General features: G+C 41.3%; 1 protein-coding gene across 8 annotated transcripts in view; it reads right to left on the reverse strand.

The window, feature by feature from the left end:
- The window catches only part of PATJ (PATJ crumbs cell polarity complex component), a 222934-nt gene that overhangs the window by 170203 nt on the left and 30809 nt on the right, over positions 1-21922 (reverse strand). For all 8 annotated transcript variants that reach the window (XM_043520335.1, XM_038412962.2, XM_038412966.2 and 5 more), the window contains 5 exons: positions 14794-14870; positions 13193-13249; positions 10783-10917; positions 5694-5861; positions 1010-1141 (listed from right to left, as the gene is read on the reverse strand). In XM_043520335.1, coding sequence (XP_043376270.1) covers positions 1010-1141; positions 5694-5861; positions 10783-10917; positions 13193-13249; positions 14794-14870 — 569 coding nt within the window. The remainder of the gene's footprint in view (positions 1-1009; positions 1142-5693; positions 5862-10782; positions 10918-13192; positions 13250-14793; positions 14871-21922) is intronic.

Below are 21922 nucleotides of genomic sequence, written 5' to 3' on the forward strand. Positions count from 1 at the left end.
GGGATGATTTAACTGGGACTTGGTCCTGCTTTGAGCAGGGGGTTGGACTAGATGACCTTCTGGGGTCCCTTCCAACCCTGATATTCTATGATTCTATGATTCTATGATTCAGCTCCTCTTAATTAAGAAAAATAATGAAAAAATTCTGTGCCCCATGTATGTTGGTCTAAAAATTTAAAGCAGTCAAGAGACAACATTATTTAATATCTATACCCTATTCTTATGCAACACATTAAATTAAAGCAATTTATTGCTTTAGTAGCAGAGGAGTTAAATTGGGTTTCACATGCTGACCCCATTTGTCACCTCTGGCTTTATAACCTCACCATGGAAGTCAATTGTGGTGAAACTTGGTATCAATGGCCCTTAAGTTGGAAAATGAATAGTTGTGCTGTAAGGGTCTGATCCAAAGGCTATCGATCACAACAGGAGTCTTCCCATTGATTTTAACGGCCTTTGGATCAGGCCCTAAAGAACCAATGGTTATTTATTTGTATTATTGTGACATCTAGGAGCCCCTGTGCAAAGCACTGTACTAACAGACTGATCACAAATGTATTTTTAACTGAAAGAGGGAGGGAGGAACTTGACAAACATTTAACAAATAGCAAAAAAATGTTGTGATACTAAATGCTTTCTCCCTACTCAATTATTTATGAAGTAATTTCCAGTGATTCAGAGAACCCATAGCCTTTAAACACAAAGTTAGGCGTTAGAGTATGATTAACTGCACTTTATTATATCCAGTAATTAGTCTGGCTTAAAACAATGTTCTACAGTATACTTTACATAGTTGGTCCAATGTAACAGAGAAAAATTTGGCCTCAAAGTAACAAATAATTCTCCCAAATTTCAAAGTCCAAGTGGCGTGTCACTGTAGTATTTTATAAATACATTATCAAATCATCATAATATTTACAGGAAATGTTGAGGCACAGTACAAGGGGAAAGAGAAGATCAGAGGTATTTTCAGTATTTATTGATACATACAGTACAAGGAAAAGCATACCTGATAATCTAAAATGCTGAATCCTAAACCTTTATAGTCTTTTTCTAGTTCAATAACTTCCACGTCAGGAGACCATAATGCTAGTTCACCATCTCCTTCCTCTTCAGGATGAAGGTCTACTTCTGGTTTCATCTGAAACATAAAATATCTGCTACAAATACTATCCCTATTTTTGGTTCTGGATGGATGTTTATTCATTCAATATTCCTGCTACATTAATGGTTCATCCAAGATGGACCTCATCTGAAATATTACATATCCTTTTTCTCTAATTCCATCCAGACTAAGGTCCTGATCTTGCAAACACTTATGCATTTACCACAGAAAGTCCCATTATGACTACTCCCAACAGCAAAGCTAAACACATCCATCAGTGCCAAACACTGCACACAAATACTGAGATGTAATTGTATAACGTTAAGGATTATTTCTAATTATACCAATGGCACTAACCTTTTACACTTCAATGGACTTCGGCCATCCCATTAGATGCATAAAAGGAAAAATAAATTTCTCAACACAAGGATTTAACCACCACATAACGGAAAGCCCATGAAAAGACAGAAGGTCCTGAAAATTTTAAGTATTAGAACCTTAATCAATCCCAAATTGCAACTATGTGAGTACATGACTTTGGAAAAACTCCCCCCCCCCCTTTTTGCTTTAACATTTGAACTCTGGAAGAGAGAAACAGAAATCCCTCTGAAAAATAACCGACTTCACAAGTGTATTTCAAAAAGTTTAAAAAAAATCATCCCTTGTCCAAGATAAAATACAGAATACAAAGTTTACTGCTATTGCATCATTTGTTGTAGAGGGAAACAATATCGCAAATGTAAAAGAAAAAAAGGAAGCCTACAGGCAAGTAGCATGATCTCTTCGAAGTCTGAATGGAAACTGTCATTAGGAAACTTGAGGACCTTCCATTATTAACATAGCAAATCATTTTATTTCAGTTCATTGTATAAGCATGCAGGTATCACAAAGGGATAAAGAAGCTATAATCCCAGACATGGCTTCTTGCTCCCTGGATCAGAAGGAAGTACAAATACTGGGGAGGTGGATTTAAGGAGCAAGAGCGTCTTTGGGTCATTCAATCCATATCAATTGTTGGCAAATGCACTTAACTGGTGTCATATGGATAAAAAATGTTCAGTAAAAGGCAAAGTCAAGTAGTAAGGAAGAAGAAGGAGTTCTACAGCAATAGAAGGGACCATTCGTAAATCGCACATGGCTCCTCTTTGTGCCGCCACTATTGAACAAAATATCCATAGCGCTGGCCAAACTGTCCTCCTAGGAAGGCCATCCTACCAAGCGGAATCTAGATCAGGGAGAAGGGGCAACCAGGAGTAAATACATTTTATAGTGGAAAAATGTTAGAAGATTCAACACTTAATTTGGGATTTTTAAGGCTTCTACCATGAAAATAACTGCTACGCCTCCTGTTTTCCCAGTTTTGTATAAAATCTTGATTTGCAAGATGGAAGTAATCAGCTAATGGGAACAAGGCTTAGATTTAGTACAATTCAAAGCTCCTGCTCACCTATTAAGCTGAAGAATGATGTATGTGATGTACATAGTCAGCATGCTAGCTCAGTGATTTATATACCTTGTATTTATAGTACAATGAAGTTTTTAGTGACCTACCCGAGTTAACCACATTAAAGTTGTGAACATGAAATATCTTTCAATGAAAACACATTACCTAAAATACTGTCATAGCCAAGGAACATGAAAAAGTCAAAGCATCACTCAAAATCCAGGCACCTTCTAGTCAAGCATAAATGACAACAATTTTAAGTGTTCCTGGGTCTCTGTTGAACACTTTGTGCTTTAGCCTTAAAGAGAAAATGTCACTAAATCAGTTAGATGTGTTATTGTTTAATGAAATGCAACTTTCACATGCAGATTCACGGTGTTCTATTTAAATTCCAGACTATCATTTCATTTCAACCCACCCAAAGACTTGGGCTATTCTGTCACTACTACACTAATTAAAGCCAAGTCCTACTCTCAATGAGTTAATGAGTTTGGGACATCCACTACCAAAAGCTACTTTGGCACCTTGTGTTTATGTAAGTAAAAGCAAAAATGCCACAATGCTCCAAACTTCCTACCCGATTTCGTGTTCATACTTTAATAAGATGTTGAGAGCCGTAGGAAAGTCATATGGTGGTGTATAAGGAAGACAATGGTATCAGAACTGTATGTGTGGCTTGTTCAAACCATGTAGATGCAAGGTCAATACTCAGAACTTCTAGTGGTGAAACTGACAAACTATGGGTAAAGGTAGGAGTGTGTCAGGGATCAGCATTGAGCCCTTTCTTGTTTAACCTCGTCCTGGATATCCCCACAAGAAACATACAGAAGGAGGTACCTTGGTGCATGTTGTTTGCAGATTATATCATTCTATTCAGTGAGAAGAAAAATATTCTACAAGAGGATCTTGATAAATGGAGAGATGTATTGGAGAGACGGGCTCAAATTAAGCAGAGTTAAGAGAATATGGTATGTAATTTCAATGATATGAACACTGTAGAATTATCCTTTAAAAAAAAGACACACAGTCAATACTGAAAATGCAAAGTTTCAATTATCCAGAACCTGAGAAAATAGAGGATTAAATTAGAGAGTGAGGATAATAAATGCTTGGCTCAAAAGCAGAGAGATAAGTGGTGTAAGGTGTGAAAGAAAGATATAAGTAAGTATAAAAGGGGAAGCTTGTAAAACTGCGGTCCATCCAGTTTTCAAGTACGGTGCTGACTGTTGGGTAACAAAGAAGAAACATAAGCAAATGATGTTGCACAGAAATATGAATTTGGAGATAGATGAGTGGAGTAAGCAAGGAGAGACCAGGTGAGAAATGCTCAGAGTAATACTCCTAAATGCAAAAAAAAAAGATTACAGGCTCAAATGACGTGAGCGTGTAAACCACAGTCCTGAAAACTGTAAGTAAGAGACTCCAATATACCAAGACTGCATGAAAAAGAGAGGCCAGTCTAAGAAGTGGTAGGATAGCATAAAGGAAGACATGTTAGCATGTGATGTGATAGAGCATATGTAGGGCTCTACCAAATTCAGTCAGTTTTGGTCAATTTCACAGTCATAGGATTTTAAAAAATAATAAAATGTCACTGTTACAGATATTTAAATTTCACAGTGTTGTAACAGTGGGGTCCACAACCCATAAGGGGGCCAATGGGGGGGGGGGGAAGGTGTCACAAGGCTATTGTGGGGAGGGGGCCGGGATCGCAGTCTTGCCACCCTTACTTCTGCACTATTGCTGGTGATGGCAGCACTGTTTTCAGAGCTGGGTGGCCGGAGAACACTTTGGGGGGGGGGGGGGCAGGGCTAGCCTTATGGGTGGGCGACCACCCAGAGCGCCATGGTTGGGGGCAGGTTTCCATGGTCACACACCCACACAGCCAGCCCAAAGACCCCTTTAATCCCTGAGTGCAGGACCCGGAGCCAGGGAGGGGCAGGGGCTGGGGCACCCTGGCTGAGGGCTCCTACCATAAGCCATGCTCCAGCTGCTGGTCCTGGCCGGGTTGGTGAGGGACAGGACTTCCTCTTCTCCTGAAGGTGTCCTTCCCAAGGCTGGTTCAGACCCACTTGCAGGAACCTCCCCTGGCTGCAGAAAGTTCTGCGGCTGCTGGCTGGGACCCCAGCTCTGAAGGCATCGCCGCTGCCAGCAGCAGTGCAGAAATGAAGGTGGCATGATATGGTATGGCCACCTTCACTTCTGCACTGTTGCTGCCTGTGGCACTGCCTTCAGAGCTGGGCGGCCAGCATCTGCCACCTTCCAACTGCCCAGCTCTGAAGGCAGCACAGAAGTAAAGGTGGCAAAACTGTGACCCCCCTACAATAGCCTTGTGACCCTCCAGCAACTCCCTTTTGGGTTGGGGCCCCCAGTTTGAGAAATGCTAGTCTCCCCCATGAAATCTGGTCTTTTGTGAACTTTTATCCAATACTATACAGATTTCACGGGGGAGGCCAAATTTCACAGTCCATGATGAGTTTTTCACAACCGTGAATTTGGTAGGGCCCTAAGCATATGGCACTGAACAGAACACCTTGGAGGGAGAGAACTCACAGAGCAGACACCATTTGATGGGATTAATGCAAGGAAGAAGAAAGAAAAGGATTCTGAGAGGTATTTGAAAAACCACGAATGACATCGGACATAGCAAAGCGATTTGAACAAATCAACAGCTTCTGACAAATCAAACAATCAGTCCTGGATCCTATCATCTGGTTGTAGTATGATATCAGAGCTGCGTTGTTTATCTTACTGGGACTGGAAACATCAGACAGGAAGCAGATGTTACCTTTCATGTTTCCAACAGCACCAAGCACCCGGATAACCCTCAGGAAATAATACAATGAGCTTTTGTTAAAGATTAGAAGTGATGACCCTACGCAAGTACAAAGTAAATCCCTCTTACTGAGCTGGTTTCTCACGTCTTTTAACCTGCTTGGCATTTCGCTGTGAAACAGTGATGAGATGTAAAAACCATTTTACAAGACAGTTGGGTACAAAGAGCTGGTGTACATACCCCTGCAAATGGATTTCAGATGTTTTTAAAGAGCTGAAATTGGTTGAAGCAAACAAGAAGAAAGCCAACTGTCTTTAGAAAGTTAGTGAACTTCTGTCCAACTGAGCTACACAATCTCTTATCGCTACCTTTGGCTCCGGAGACGAAACCTCGATGGTGCTGAGCTCATCCACAAAGGATTCGCCGCCATCATCAAACAGACGCCGACAACAAACCAGAGTGAACGGAGGCGGCACTTCTTTCAGAAAAGAAACTGCCTCACGGCGGGATTTTCCATAAAGCTGAACTCCATTTACCTAGGCAGAAAAGAGAAAACATGCACCACCATTCAGATATTTAAAAGGATATTGATCCGGTTCTACAATAAAAATAAAAGGAGTACTTGTGGCACCTTAGAGACTAACAAATTTATTAGAGCATAAGCTTTCGTGAGCTACAGCTCACTTCATCGGATGCATTTGGTGTGCATCCGATGAAGTGAGCTGTAGCTCACGAAAGCTTATGCTCTAATAAATTTGTTAGTCTCTAAGGTGCCACAAGTACTCCTTTTCTTTTTGCGAATACAGACTAACACGGCTGCTACTCTGAAACCTGTCACAATAAAAATATTCTCTCATTTACTTTAAACCATTACACTATATGCAATAATTGTCCTCCCCAACTGTATATAAAGGTCTAATTTCACTGAGGGATTCCAGTGAAGCTTGAGTGGTTTAGTTAATGTACCCCCTAAAATATACATAAATTATTCTAAGACTGTTATTCCATCTCTGGATTCTGGTGACTTTACTGTTATTACATAGTGGTGATCCACGTTTTCCATTTTAATCAGCTTCCCTTCATTCATTTCCTGCCCTCTGGGTTTCTAGGCCCAACACCTCCTACAGCAGGCATTTTGGTCTTAGTCTCTTCACCATGGTAGTCATTCTTTCTGGGTTCCTTCCAGGTAAGTCATTCCCAGCCTCTCACAGTGCACAGACAGGAAAACTGATTTCAGCAGTACTTGACTCTAGTTTAAAGTGCTTTTAGAAATTAGTCCTAATGTCAGAACGTTTTATTTATTAAGCACTTTTCAGTGCCTGTACAAACTGCTGGCTTGACAGCCCACATGACTGAAGTGCTCTTTTCATCAACAGGCATCCCACTGGCAAAGGCAATGCAAACTCCTGCCCACTGTCCCACCCATGTGCCTGAATTACATTCTACATGGGCTAGGTTGAGAGTGTTATTCATTCTCCATGTCCCAGTCAATCCATGGTTTCTCTGCCAAGTCTGCCAACAAGGATACCAGTTAGGATCAATGATGATGATAGTTTTGGTGACCTAGGCACATGCCCTCTAGGAGCTTGAATCTTCACATAAATCACCAAATGATCCTCAAATTCACATTCATGCTGAAGATAAAGTAAAGGAAATCCCAAAACATTCTGGGGAGGCAATTGGTGTGCTGGCATCAAAAAACTGAGTTTGAGGAAATATGTCACCAAAAATTCAAAATTTGGAAGATTTTGAGCAGTTCTAAATCAAATGCACCAAGTCCAAACTTCAACAACTGTTGCAGGCTTTAAAAATATCGTCAAATGAATGAAATGAGCTAGATCCTTGAGAGAATATACACAAATGTTTTACACAATAAAAAGAAAAAGCAATTACAATAAGCAATTCAGCAGAAAGTCCTGACAAGTTATGTCTTATCATCCCATAACTTTAGCTGCTCAGTGATAACAGAAGACCGCAAGGCAATCACTAATGATTTTTACAACCACAGATGGTGGTTATGTAAAATAATATTCCCTTCAAAGTGGCTTACTGCAATAATCCTCTTCCCCTCCCCCCCTTTTTAAACAAACATAAATACAAAGAGTTTTCCACCCTCTCTCATCTGAACAGTTGGTAGTGTTCACACATAAAGAAGGTATCTAGGTTTTACACTTGGTCATATTGTAAAAATATTACATACACAAAGAATGCAGAATTTCACCAAGTGTCAATAGCCTGACAAAAAAAACCTGATTCTACATCTACCAAGTAATGCATACGTCTACTGAAGTCAAGATCTGCCCAATGTCATTTCCTGTATCTCCATCCCTGTGAATGTGATTCAGGTTGGTTTGATTAAGATAACATGCCCCATACCATATCATATACCTATCTTCCAGGGTCATCACTTTTCCTCAGATAAGCTCAATTCTTCCTCCTTTGCTTTGTGTTTATATAGTTTAAATATGGATTATGCTGTTTAAGAACTTACCATTTTCCTCTCAACTTTGTAACACAATTGAAGAGATAATCTAGAGCAGGGTTTTTAAAACCGGGGTGGTGGTGGAGAGGGGCAAAGCTGAAGCTTAAGAGCTTCAGACCCAGGTGGAGGGCCTGTAACCTGAGCCCTGCCACCCAGGGCTGAAGCCCTCGGGCTTCGGCTTTGGCCTTGACAAGTCTAACGCTAGCCCTATTGACCCCATTAAAACAGAGTCATAACCCACTTTGGGGTCCCGACCCAATTTGAGAACCACTGATCTAGAGTTATACAGTCAGCAGAGGTTGTCAGGAATTTTCCCATAAAATATTTTTTGTTGGGAAATGCTGATTTACGAAACAGAAGCTTGTCACAGAAGCATCTCTGTTTCAACAAAACTTTAACCACAAAGGTTTCTCAGCTCAAGAGAGACAGACAGACATGCCTCAGAATAGTCAGTGGCCCAGTGACTCAGCTGGGACACGGAAGAGTCCCAGGTTCAAGTCCGTACTCTACCTGATTCAGAACAGGGACTCGAACCTGAGGCTCCCCTATCCCAGATGAATGTCCTAACTATGAGGCAATGGAATCAATGTCTATCTCAGCCTAACGATTATTTATATGAAGCGGAACAATTTCAACAGGGGAGAGACACACAGACCCTGGAGATATGACTACATTACAGCAGCGTACGGAGTACAGATGCTGCATGGCCAACCAACGCAGTGTAGCAGTAGGCAGTGTAGTAAGTAACAATGTAGACAGGAGGCACTGCTTAGGTGAATAGTGTGCTCTACATGCCTGAACCTCCAGGGTATATACCCTATGTGGCTCTTTACACGCCTAAGCAGAACCTCCCGCATCTGCACTGGCATTTTTAGCAGTGTAGAGTCCTGCTGCTAGAGCCTTTCCCCATTGCCTTCCTCAGCTGTATGGAGCTACATGTATAACGCCTGTACTTTACATGCTGCTGTAAGCATAGGCATCGCTTAACTCTATGGTGCTGTTCGGCAAAAACACACGAGAAAGGCCTCGTTTTTGTTCCACATCAGAACGAAACCGCAAGTCGAAACCTTGACATTTGTTATGAACTGGAATTCTTGTTTTCCTGCCCTCTAAAATGGCAGATGTTTTCAGCGAGCTCCAGGAACTGTAATCCAGCATTGCAGTGACTGCTGAGCTATTAGACTAAACCATTAATTATTTAAACAGAAATATTGGTACAAAGTTGTTGTTTTTTTAAAATGCATTTGGAGTGCTAGTGTGGTGGGAAGTTATCATCTTTCAGCGTTCTGTGATTGATGGACAAGGGCTACTCTATGTCCACCAGTGGACTTGGGGACTCCCTCTCTGCTCTCTTATAGCTGCTGGAGATCAATCTCTAAGTAGGAAGGGTGCCAGATGCCCCATCCACTGATCACTTCATACTAGCCATTCCATCGAATGACAGTAATGGAGGTTTTAGAATAGGTTTTAGGATCGGGAGAGTGACAAGGAGGCAACGGACACCATGAAAACAACATAAGAAAATCTGTTAAAATAGGATTTTTTAAAAATTTTTTTTTGAAGTACTATACCACCTATCATCATGCATCAAATAGACCTTTATAAATGTTTAAACTTGCTATACATTTAAAAATGCATCTCCCTCATTAATTATTAATCCAAACTATCTCCAGTTGTTATATCAGCACCTGTGTAATGCTGTTTGCTTTAGTTAAGGGCTGCCATAATTTCCATTACAAGCCCCTACTTAAGAGGATTTATAGCTTGGCTGTAAAAACATGCTCTAGGCTGAAACTTGGCATATATAGTTTTAGCCTTAGAGCACAGTTTTGTTTCAGTTGTTTTTTAAGCTACAGAAGGAGGTTGGGGGGGGGGGGAGAGGAGTGTTTAAAAATTATAAAATTCACTAGTGCTGGACACACTTGTGGACTTGTATAAATTGAAACAATTTTTCTTTATTATTTATACAATAAAATTTTTCCAGAGCGGCGGCATTGTTTTTTTGCTTTTAGTATTCAAATTTTTGTTTAATGGCCAAGATATTTAAATAACACTTTCAACATTCCATTAACCCCGTCATGTGGAAATCCAGATTTCCTCTGTTAAGCAATAATAAAAGGACATGCACTAGTTCTCAGTGATACAAGTAGGTGTTTTTGGTGCTAAAGGGTTAATAATGACCAGAACCAGGCCACTTGAGCCCTGGACCTAAGATGAACTAATCTAGCAAAGGCCCTGATCCTTTTTTCATTGAAGTCAGTGGAGCTTTGTCCTTTGCTGCCTCTAGGAGCAGGTTCAGATTCAAAATGTCCAGTAAAGCTCAATTTAAGAAGTATATTACTCTCACCCCTAGTGAAGACCCACTAAATCGACCGCTGATCACTCTCCGTCGACTCCTGTACTCCACCGGATCGAGAAGTAAGGGGAATCGACGGGAAAGCGTCTCCCATCAACGCTAAATACTGTGGACCCCGTGGTAAGTAGATCTAAGCTACATCGATTTGAGTTACACTATTCACATAACTCAAATTGCATAGCTTAGATCGACTTTTCCCTTTAGCGCAGACAAGGCCAAAGACTGAATTCAGGTACAATAGATAAAAGGTATGCCTAATACAAACATCATCATTGCGCTCATCTCCTTAGTATCTGAGCACTTCACAAATAATTACATAAACCTGACAAGACCCTTGGCAAGATAGAGCAGTATTATTTCCCCATTTACCAATGGCAAGACTAAGGCACAAAGCAATTTACTGACTTGTCCCTAATCTTAGAGGAAGCCTGTGGCACAGCCAGAATAGTACAGAACCCAGCTTTTTTGACTCCTAACCCCATGCTCTTCCTACCCATTGATTGTTTAAAAAGGTACTACTGTGCACATGCATTAGCCAGCCTAAAATGTCATAAAAGTATATTTTTAAAGAGGCTGAGCAGAAAGAACAACCCTTCATTTCTAGTTCTGTGGACTTTACCTCTAGAAGTTCATCCTCCAGTTGCAGTAGGCCAAGCGTAGCAATTGGACCATCTGGAGAAATTGAAGATATGTAGTGATGTCCATCAAATGTATCAAGTTCAACCCCTAATCTCAAAGTGTGGAGAGGCAATAGCTGCCAAAATATAAAGCAGTGGCTATGTTTACAAACATGTATTTCTATCTGTAACAAATGCATTTAAAACTTTCAATAACTGACCGATTCGAATTAAACTAGCTGCACATTAGCATGTTTAAATCCTGACTCTGACATAACTAGTGTTGCATCACACAAATTTTGCTAATTTTTCTATTCAATTAGATTGCTGTTTTTTCCTTGCACAGTCTGTCTTCTGGAAAAACATACATCACTATCTTCTTCTCAATAATAATCACCACAGTGATAAACTGAAAAAACCACAAAACCAAAATAGAGGAGAGGTGGATGTATAGGACTGCCCCTAAAAATAGCACCTGACATCTATCCTCTGTCTAAAAGGGGTTACTCTCCACTAAAGGCATGTCCAAAGAGGGAGATCCTACTTGTGACAGCTTCAAGGTAAAGGCACCTGTATTCCCCCTCCATGGTTAAATCAAGGACACGCTCTTTAGGCTTACAGCTCCCAGTCATCACCTCTCTTAGGCAGAGACCCATGTCCCCCTCCCTCCTGATCAGGGATTTTAAGGCTACATAGCTCCTTGCCTTCCACTGTGATATGCCCAGCAAGCCAAATTGCCTAAAAAGGCTAGTGTCTGTGCTTTGCTTTCTCTCCGAGGGCTACGGACAGTTTACTGCCCAAAGTAGTAAGTTACCATACAACTTCTAAGTGACCACATTTATTCATAAGGTAAAAGCATTACAGAGAAAACATTAAAAAAAAACAATAAAAGTTCTTACACATATGCTAAAAAAATTTATGGGAGGTCACACCCAACTCCAGCCTAGAGCTCTGATAGGTTTTAGTCCTTCAAAAGCAACCACTGGGTTTCCCCCGGGTACTAGTTCATATCTATCTTGCATCCAGAACCAAAATCCAGGCTGGGCACATCTGCTATTTCTTTATACAGCTTGGCCCTTTGGTATTGGCATTCTGTAACAGGTAATCAGCAGACAAGACCCTTGTCTCAGGGCATAGCTTCACAACTCTAGGTTTTTACATAACCAGAGCTGGAGAATTTGCATTAACCGCTCCTGAGGTATTCCCCAGAAAATGCACTTAACACTTATTGTCCCAGAAGTCCATACTTGTCTTACATATTTTCAGTACAGTCTTTTGAACTTCCAGGTTTTATGTCAGTCACATCTCTCCCCCTAGAGAGATGACATACAATTCCAGCCCACAATAGTACATAAACTTAATAGAGTCTTTCAAGGATATTGCAGGAAATTGCTACATCTGTCACAGGATCACAATCACTATTTTAGAGGAAGCCAATAAAACCTAACCATACAATCAATCAGTCATCTCATTTATTGATGACATTTGTATCAGTCTTTGGGGCAGGGAACATCTCTCTGAAGTATCTTTGGCAAATAGTTGCTATCACTTGTATCCATATTTCCACAAGGAATTTCATTGATTTTGAGCTGACCATTTCCCTAGGGACAACCTTAATACCATATTCCTCTCTAGTAAAACTCCACATAGCAAATATCTGCGACCATTAGGAAAACTTTCTTAGCAGGCTAGCTGAGGCTCAAATCCAGACAAGCTAGCAGGCTGTGAAGAAACAAAAAAGGATAGCAGAGATAATATCTGTTCCCTTCATTCAGGAACTTTGCCTGCCTTCTATCACTCAAGTTTACAACTTGGTGGTCTTGCTGGTACCCCTGCTGCTTCTAGACAGATGCCCATTTAGGCTCTGATACTACTGTATGGAGTCACATTAACTGCAGTAAGAATTCATGCTTGCAAATCTCTTACAGCATTAGGACCTTACCTAACAAAAAGTTTTTTGTAGTCAGTGTGACACTCTGCTCCATAGTCTGCACTGGTTTCCAGGTATTATTCAAAGGTGCCACTCTTGCCTCTCTCCAACTCCTATCCCAATAACTGGCATCAGCTAAAGCACTGAAGCCAGCAGCCCCCAGATTTAGAAGTAAGGGGCCCTAGATTCTTGAAAGTCATGTTCCCCACTTGCCCGACAGAGTCTGAGGAGATTTAGGACACTCTGCATGGCCTATTTTCCTATGTGGGGTTTTCTGGTTTTGGGTTTTAATTCTTTCAGAAAAGGTATGTGAAGGAATTCAGACCCAGTATACATGAGCAGCATTGGCAGCAAGTGGCAGTACTTCTCCTAGAGATGAGCTAGAGCCAATGCTTGAACTCCCCCATATTTCAGAAGTATTCATCTCTAAGGTTTTGGTTCATGCCCATCTCAAAAAGAGAAAATGAAATAAGATTCCATACCTTTGAGTATTTCTGGAGCTCAGCATCATCTGTAATTGGCACGTCCACATGAACCACCTACAAATTGAACACCATGACAATTAAATACTACTAGTACACAAACTTTATTAGAGTGCTAAATTATAGCAGAGGACTGATTATAAGAACAGCCAACAGGAAAATAAAGGGACAAGAAAATTATGCTTTTTAATTTTTATTGCACGTCTTGGTCCAGTTTGGCGTCTTAGAGTTATCACCACAAGATATCAAAATCAGAGACTGGATCTAAATCCCACTCTCAGTAATCAGCCCCTGACCTCAGAAGGACTTGGTGGCTGATAAAGTGATCAGAAAGAGCTCAATCCTTCAAACTCTTAGTAGTCCTATTGATTTAAATGGAGCTATGTGTGGCAGTAAGGACTATGTAAGGGTTTGCGTTACCAGGCTCAAACCCAACTGTGCGTCATGGTAACATGAGGTGTTCCAAAATGGAGGAGCAGCATATGCAATGGAAAAAAACAAAGACTTTGAAAAAGGTGCTGGTCATCCATGACCTTCTATTATTCAGATGGGCCAAATTTTGACATTTTCACCATCACAACCACATTTGCTACAATGGAAGGAAAATGTGGCCCTCTGAGCTTCATGAACCAGATTTACATCCCATACATATATTGGAAAATGGGATGGTGCTAAAGAAAGTAATGTCAGGCTCTGGCAGTGCAAGGATGGGGATATCTAGCAGTTGGAGTGAGTAACTAGATTTACTGAATCAAAACACAGTTTTATATGGACTTTAAAGGAGTACTAATGGATTGCAGAGAAGGGAGCTCCTCAAGACTCCTCTTAACGCTACTTTAAATCTTCCAACAAGATATTTGGAGTGATAGTTCTGCCAAACAGTAAAAATAAGTCTCTGAATCAAGTGGACATGTATTGCAAAGATAAACAGGTTTTTTTTGTTTGTTTTGTTTTTTTAAGGACATCAGAAAAGGATGTTGGCTTGAATGTTTTATTTAAAAACGCACTCAGTTAGCAGAGTCTTAAAAAGCAGTAATGAATGCAAAAAAATCTAGTCATTCCCCCTGTGAGGATTCATATTTATTTAGACATGTAATCAATCTCTTCCTTGAAAATTCTCTAATAAGAGGTGAAGGAAAATCTAATGGGCAGTTAGCACCACAAAGTTACCCCTAACTTGAACTACTTCCTTTTCTCCAAATACATCTGATAATCATTCTTCTCATAAAAATTTAAGATTCATTGTGAAACATACAACTCATATCCTGAGCCTTTTCTAAGTGTAAAATAAAACAAACAGATCATTAAAACAATCATAAAAATGCCAAATATTTTAAGTGGCTGATATGTTACAAATTTAAAAATGAGGTTGATTTAAAAAGAAAAAAAACACATTACTCACACTTACGCAATAGTACAGACATAAACAGAACAAAAATGTGTTAATTATAACATCCCTATATTTCATCCTTGAATGTTCAGGGAAAACAAACGCTACTCTACAGATCTGTTCCAATCCCTGAACAGCTTGTAAAGTTAAGATCACAGCACTGTAATTTAAAGAAACATAAATGAGTGTACTTTATTGAAGGATAACATACCATGACTTCATAATCAGATCCCAGCAGTTCTCCCCACTTGGATTTCAACTCCTTTTCTGGAGTGTCTGGGTCTCTTCCTAAAATATAAAAGTGAATGTTAAATTTACTAAACCCTGCCGAGTACATTTACTTCAATAAAGATGCAGCTTAAATAAAAGATTATGGGGAATGATCAGAAGAATAAAAATACATTAATTTGGGTCTATCAAGCAGTGCAAATCAGTATAGACTTTTGCAAGAAAACAATACAAATGTCAGCTACTGCTGAAGTGAAATTTATTCAGTTGAGAAGCATAAAAGGTGATGGTTGCATTGATGAGATGTGAGTTCTGTACTGTTTAATACCTAAATAAATCATTCTTTCAGGTTGCAAAGCAAATTTCACATGGCTTTATAAACATGCTGTTTAAACATTCACCACTACAGAACAGTGCTACCCCCCCCCCCCCACACACCAACCCCTTTTGAGAAGTAAACACCTGACAAGACATTGCCGTTATCAAGGGACTACATCAGCACAATGCAGCGGCAGACTTTATTTATACGTTTGACAGGTATAAAGGCTTGTCTGGTTTAACAAGGCCAGTGAGTAACATGAGCTTTAATACAAGCTCCAGTTCTAAACCAGTCTTCCGTGGGAACTTGGCTATCTTGACATTTATATCTTTTCAGCTTTCTTACTTATGCAACCAAGGCAGTATTATAGTCATGACAGACAATTTGACAGGGCTAGACAGCATAAAATGACTCGCTGCCCTGCATTTGACCTCATCCAGAAGCTCAGCACATATATAAAGTTCCTAGTCTAAATAATGTTGAGCTGGTAAGAGCCAAACTCTAAAGCAAAATTCCAATGAGCAGCAGCAACTGGAGAATGAATTTACTGAAAACTATTTTTAAAATGGCCATAATATTATCACAAGTCTGGACAAATCACAGAACATTTCGTATCACTGACATGTCATCTTACCGGAATTGGAATGCAAATCACAGCAGCCCTTTTCAGTCTTTAAGCGCGTGCATGTCATGTTGAATGTTTTGTTAAACTGTTAAACAAAATACTTTAGGTGTTGGAAGCCTAATTCCCATCAAAAGTCAGGAGGAATTGGGTACCTTTGAAAATCTCCCCTTCACTTTTCAATATTAGAGGATAGAACTAACAAATCAGACTTGCAACACGATCCTCATTACATCGCTTTATTACTTGGAATTGCAAGCTGTTCAATTATTTAAGTAACAGTGGAAGAATCAAATAGCAACAGTTAAAAACAAAGGCTCAGTTATTTGCATTACAATGCAACACCCCAAGAGATCAGGTCTCTATGCTAATTATTTTTCCCTCCCAATGTTGAGCCCCATGTAGCTTTTGATCCCTACCAACCACTTTCTGTAACACCAGATAGCCAAGTTTACCTCAGCTGCCTAACCAGAATTTCTCTGTACAGAACCAAGCGGTTCAGATTCCAATTTGAAGTTTCCATTGTACATATAAATCAGGCCACAGACTCAAGAGATACAAGCACAGAAGGATTTCAGGTCAGATTTAGTCAGATCATTGTTTCTTTATTGAACTATATCAAGAATTAAGCCTCCAATAGATTCTTTAGAGGTAGGCTTCTATAGCTACACTACAGATTAATCGAAGAACACCCTGTCTTTTTTAACTGGGTCTACATTGAAGTCTCCTGATATTTCATGAAATATGGGATAAATATTGTTCTCTTTAAGTATTACATTTAGGTTTCTGTCAATAGATGCTCTTCTTCGGCCCCACTTTGCTTCATTATCAGGTACAGACTGATCACCATGTTTACCTCCCAGCTGCTTCAAGCATGAACCATAATTCCACAAACACAAAAATATCCACTTACTATCGTGCATCTTTTATGAAACAAATGCCTACCCTTCCCAATGTGCATGGACATCCAGACTCTCCCTCCAACTCAGAGGAATACCAAGGAGTATCAGAGTTCCTGCTCCAGTCCACCCCCTAGGCCCCAGGCTGGGCCCCAGCATTCACCTGCGCCTCTGCTCTACTCCGTCCAGGTATTTTCCTACCTCAGTTCCAGTCATAAGGGGCTCAGCCCTCTGGCAGAGCCCCAACTAGTTTACCATTTCCAGGGTTGTCAATGAATAAAGAGAATTAAACACAAATGAACTCTTCCACAACTGTGATCAAGCTCTTTTTCTTCAGGAGCCCTTGTCAAGTTGTGGCCCCCAACTAAGTTGGCAGGCAAATACAGAAGTATAGTGCTCTCAAAAGATGAATAAGGCCCTCCCATCCTTCAGGGTGGAAATACCAGGCTGTTGCCATCCAAGTTGCTCCCATCTTCCATCACCCCTATCTCCACGAATTGAAGACTAAAAGATCTGCTCTCCTCCCTGTTCTGCCCTCAACTGAGGTGGGCTTCCCCATTTTGAGCTCCTCCCTCCATATCTGACATCTCTCACAGGTGTGGTGGGGTGGAGCCACCCAAGCCCACATCTGCTCATTAACCCTATAATGATGCCCAGTGTGGAGTTTGTATACTCTCCCCTTCAAGATGGCATCTGAGGAACCAGGCCAGCTGTCTATGCCCTCTGCCCCTCAGGAAAACAAAACAAAACAAAACAAAAACACCTTTTGGTGAGCCTTTCCTGCTCTATGCTGTACTTGAAAGGCATATGACTAGAGAGACAGGTACCAGCGCACAAGGCAGGGATTCGTGTCTTTCATTGCAATTAACCACCTCAAAGGGGCACGATCAGTGTCCAGCTTCAATGGGTTTCCCAGAACGTAATATCAGAGAGAATCCACAGCCCATTTCACCACCAGACTTTCTTTTTCTATCACAAAGCATGCTACTTCCCGAGGGAATAGTTGTGGCTAAAAAAAAAAAAAATAGCATAGAATGTTTCTTTCCATTTACTTCTTGGATATGATTGCCCCCGGCCTACTTCTGACACACTGGTCTGCAAAATAAGTTCTTTCAAAAACAGAGTAGGCCGTTTTCTGTTTGGGATGAACTGGACAGGCACTTTACACCAGTGGCCTTTCCATTTTTTGAATGCTTTTTTGCAGATGTCAGGCTATCAAGCTTCCCAGGGACAGCTGCCCCTAATCAGGTCCATGAAGGATGCTGCTATCAAGGAAAACCCTGGCACAAACCAGCTGTAATAACCTGCGAGCCCTAAGCATCTCCAGACCTGTTTTTTGCGGTCAAGTTTGGGCAGCTTTTAAGGCCTGGACTTTGTCTACAGGGATTGGACTATGACCTTTCCCCACAGGATATGCCAGTTAGATGGTGTAATCCTTCCAATTTTACAAGTTGCTGGGTTTGTGGTTAGACTGGCTTCCCACAGGGACTGGAGGACAGTGGCAACCAGTTGCAGGTGGGCCTCCCAATCTCAGCCATAGAGGACCACATCCTGTAAATAAACTGCAGCATATAAACCATCAGATCAGAGGACTTGGGTCATTGGAATGTCACCAGGACCCCATGGAGGCCAAAGGACATAGTCCTTAATGGATAAAAACCAGAGCAGCAAAGGCAGTTTTCTCACATGATTCTGGTATGAGCCGATCTGCTAGTATCCCTTGGTAAAATCTAATGCTGTACTATATTGAGTCTTGCCCATCTGGATTAGTAGTTCATCCACCCGGGACACAGGATGTCTATTGAATTTGGAGATCGCATTAACTTTTCTAAAAATCTATGCAGAAACTGGGTCGTGCCATCCAGTTTAGGATCCAGCAGAACTGGGCATCATCAGTCACTGTGGGATTCTTCAGTGATCTCTAGCTCCAACCTGGTGCAGAGCTCCTCTTTCACTGCATTCCACAGGTTTTTTTGGGAAGTGCCAGGGAGTTCTCCCAGATGCCTTTTCCCAACTCTATCTGGACATGATGTTGAACGAAGTGAGTTCATCCTGGCTGGAGTGAATCACCATTGGGAAGGCATTCAGAAGTTTTCTCACTTGACCCTTTGCTGTGGATGGAAGTTGTGCCCCCATCCATATTGAATCAGGGTCCAGGAATGTGGACGTTTGGGGTCCCAATTCTGGCTCAGATGGATCAGAAGTAATAAACAAGCCCTTCTGGTCCCTCAAGGGCTTCAGGAGGTTAATTTAGTAGATCTGCATTGTCTTCCTCTTGTCTGATTTCATATTTAGCAGGCCCCGCTTCATGTACTACTTAATATGGACCTTAACACTTAGTGAGCAGCTTGGACATTGTGCTAGGGAGCAAAAGTACTTGGTCCCAGGTTTAAATACGCACATACCCATCTCTTTGTTAAAAGCTCACTATTTGCCCAGTTGAGCATTTAAAGAGATTCTCTTTGATGAAGGCCCCCAGGATTTAAAGCCTCTCCTAGAGCTTTAGTATGTACTGTACAACATTCTCTGTTCTAGGAGCCCGCTCATCCCACATCTCATGGACAAAGTCTAAGATACCCCAGGTTGTCTCTTATATAGAGTTCAAACAGGAAAAATCTAGTAGATGCCTGGGGTACCTCCCAACTGTCAAATAAAAAGGAGGGGGATCAGTTGATCCTAGTGTGTAGGGCATGCAGTAATAAACTTCTTTAAACATCCTTTTCAGGTCTGGTTGAACCAATTGACCAAACCATCAGTCTGCAGATGATTGATGCACATTTGTAGGGTCTTTATTTTTAATAGCTCACAAGCCTCCTTCAACAGATGGGACACAAAATTAGTGCCTCAGTTGGCTAAGATTTCTTTAGGCACACTGATGCGGGCAAAGACCATTAGCAGTTCTGCTGCAATAGTCTTTGCACTGGGGCAGTGCCATGGACTGCTTCCAGATATCAGGTGGCATTATCAAGTCTAACCAGTATACATTTTCTAAGGGTCTGAGCAGATCCATCCTGATTCTCTGAAATGGGAGTGGGACTAGTGGGGCTTTGGCCACCCCTCTTTAGGCCCAATGAGCTGTCACTTGGGACATGAGCTACAGACGTCTTTGACCTCTTGTTGATTTCTAGGCCAGTAGAAGCAGCCTAGAATCCTGACCACAGTCTCCTCATACTGAGGTGGCCTGCAGTGGAGGAAGCATGAACCAGCCACATGAGCTTGCACTGATGAGACTGGGCAACGAGGAACTGCTATCAAATTTCACCAGTCGCTCAGTCTCTCTCCTGCTGATATAGTCGTTCAGCCCGGAACGTAAATTGTGGGTACTGCTCTGCTCGATGTGGTCTATTACCTCTCTGTTGTCCACTGACAGCTGGTCATAGGCCTGGCTGAGGATCTCATCCTCCCTCTGATCTCTGGCCAAGTTGGTCCCTCTAGTTAGGATGCCCCCATCCTATTGGGGCACTGGCATTATTTCATCACTAAGTGGGGCTTCTGGGGGAGCATCCTCTTGTCCAGACACCCCAACTCCAGGGTGTAGCTCCTCACCTATAGTGAACAACAGCCAGAAACGATCTCCCGAGTTAGCCTCTCTGGGCAATCCAGGGCTATTTTAACTCCACTCAGTACCTCTGAGAAATACTCCCAATCTTGTCCTCAGATAATGGAGTAGGTCAGCATTGAGGCCAGCCCTGCTAACAGGGGCCTCATGTGTTCCCCTACAGTCAACTGCATCCTCACACTAGGATAGGGTTAACCTCTCCATGGACACCTGGTAAGAAAATAATTCCCGTACCCCCGTCTCAGGGTTCAGGATCAGGTGGTCCCAAACCAGGGTCCGACATCACCCAGAATTTACCAGACTTGACATCTCTGTCCTGATTATCCAGATTGGTTAAACTAACTGTCCCTGAGTTAGCTTACAAACTCATGGTCCCTGCTGGCTTTATAATATATGAATCTATGAACTCCCTTTTTCTGTTACAAAATTATGGCCTCAACCTGAAAAGCGCTGAACATCTGAAACTCCCAGTGGAGTCAGATATGCACTTCTATGACCACCATGAATGCTCACTCAACACCTCTCAGGATCAGGCTCTTAAATGTGTTTAGTTAACTGAAAATTAAGATCATTCCCCCACCTCAAAACAATCCCGAAATTCACACGTCCATATTTGATGTTTTGGGGCTCAGCCCATTAAAGAGAACTTCCTGAAAATTTAAAAGATTTTGGATCTAGACGTTTGGTTCAAGCATATTAATTCCAATGCCTCCACCCAGTATCATAAGATTCCTTCCCCCCCACCCCCATTTTTTGGTCGCTTCTCAGGGTTGGTTTTTCATAGTTTGTGGCACATGCTATATTTCTACATTAGACAAGGCCTCAGAAATGGAATTGCTTCCCAGCAATGGTTTGCATTAGCAGTAACATTCTATATCTTCAGAACTTTACCTCTTTACTCTCTGCTTTCATGTAGTTTTTCTTTCCCATTGTACTAGTATTACTAGTTACTAGGTTTCCTGGAATACAATACCTTTTTTGAGGTGTGTTTACACTACAGAGACTTTACCAGCATAGCTCTGTTGGTATAACCCCGTAGAATAGACACAGCCTACACTGAGGATAGGAGTTTTTCCCATTGGTGTAGGAACACAACCTCCCCGAACAAAGTTAGCTATGTTGACAGAAGCATTTTTCTGTCAACACAGCTGCTCCTACATTGGAGGTAGGTTGACACAACTATGTTGATCAAGAGTGCATTTTTTTCAGACCTCCGACCAATGTAACTATGCCAGCCTAACTTTTAAGTATAAGCTAAGATCTGGATCTCTGGAACTTTCAAACGCTGACCTCTTTGTCTTGCAGATCTTCTCTTCTCCCCTTCTCACATGCTCACTGTGTAGCAATGTGTCCTTCACTTTGTAACTGTTGGATTAAAGATTTCTCAAACAGCATAGCTTTTTGATTTCTCCAATAGCTTTTTCGTCCCTAATGTTACATGCTGTTCTCTATCCACGTTTGGATTCATGACTTTCTGACTAAACAACTAGCTTCTCTCTTCAGGTTTTATACACAAAACAAACAAGCACTCTCGTCCAGTCTTCATGCTTACAGATGCAGCTGTAAGTTAATTGCCTCTCTAGTCTGCTAGCAAAAAGTTTAAGGCCCCATGCACACAGTTTCCTGAACCATGTAACATGAGAGAGTTGTTTAAACATGGTTTAGCGGGCCAGCATTACTATTTAATACCTCTTCAGGAAAATTTAATAAAAA

This window comes from Dermochelys coriacea, chromosome 8, assembly GCF_009764565.3.
Source record: "Dermochelys coriacea isolate rDerCor1 chromosome 8, rDerCor1.pri.v4, whole genome shotgun sequence".
NCBI lineage: Eukaryota > Metazoa > Chordata > Testudines > Dermochelyidae > Dermochelys > Dermochelys coriacea.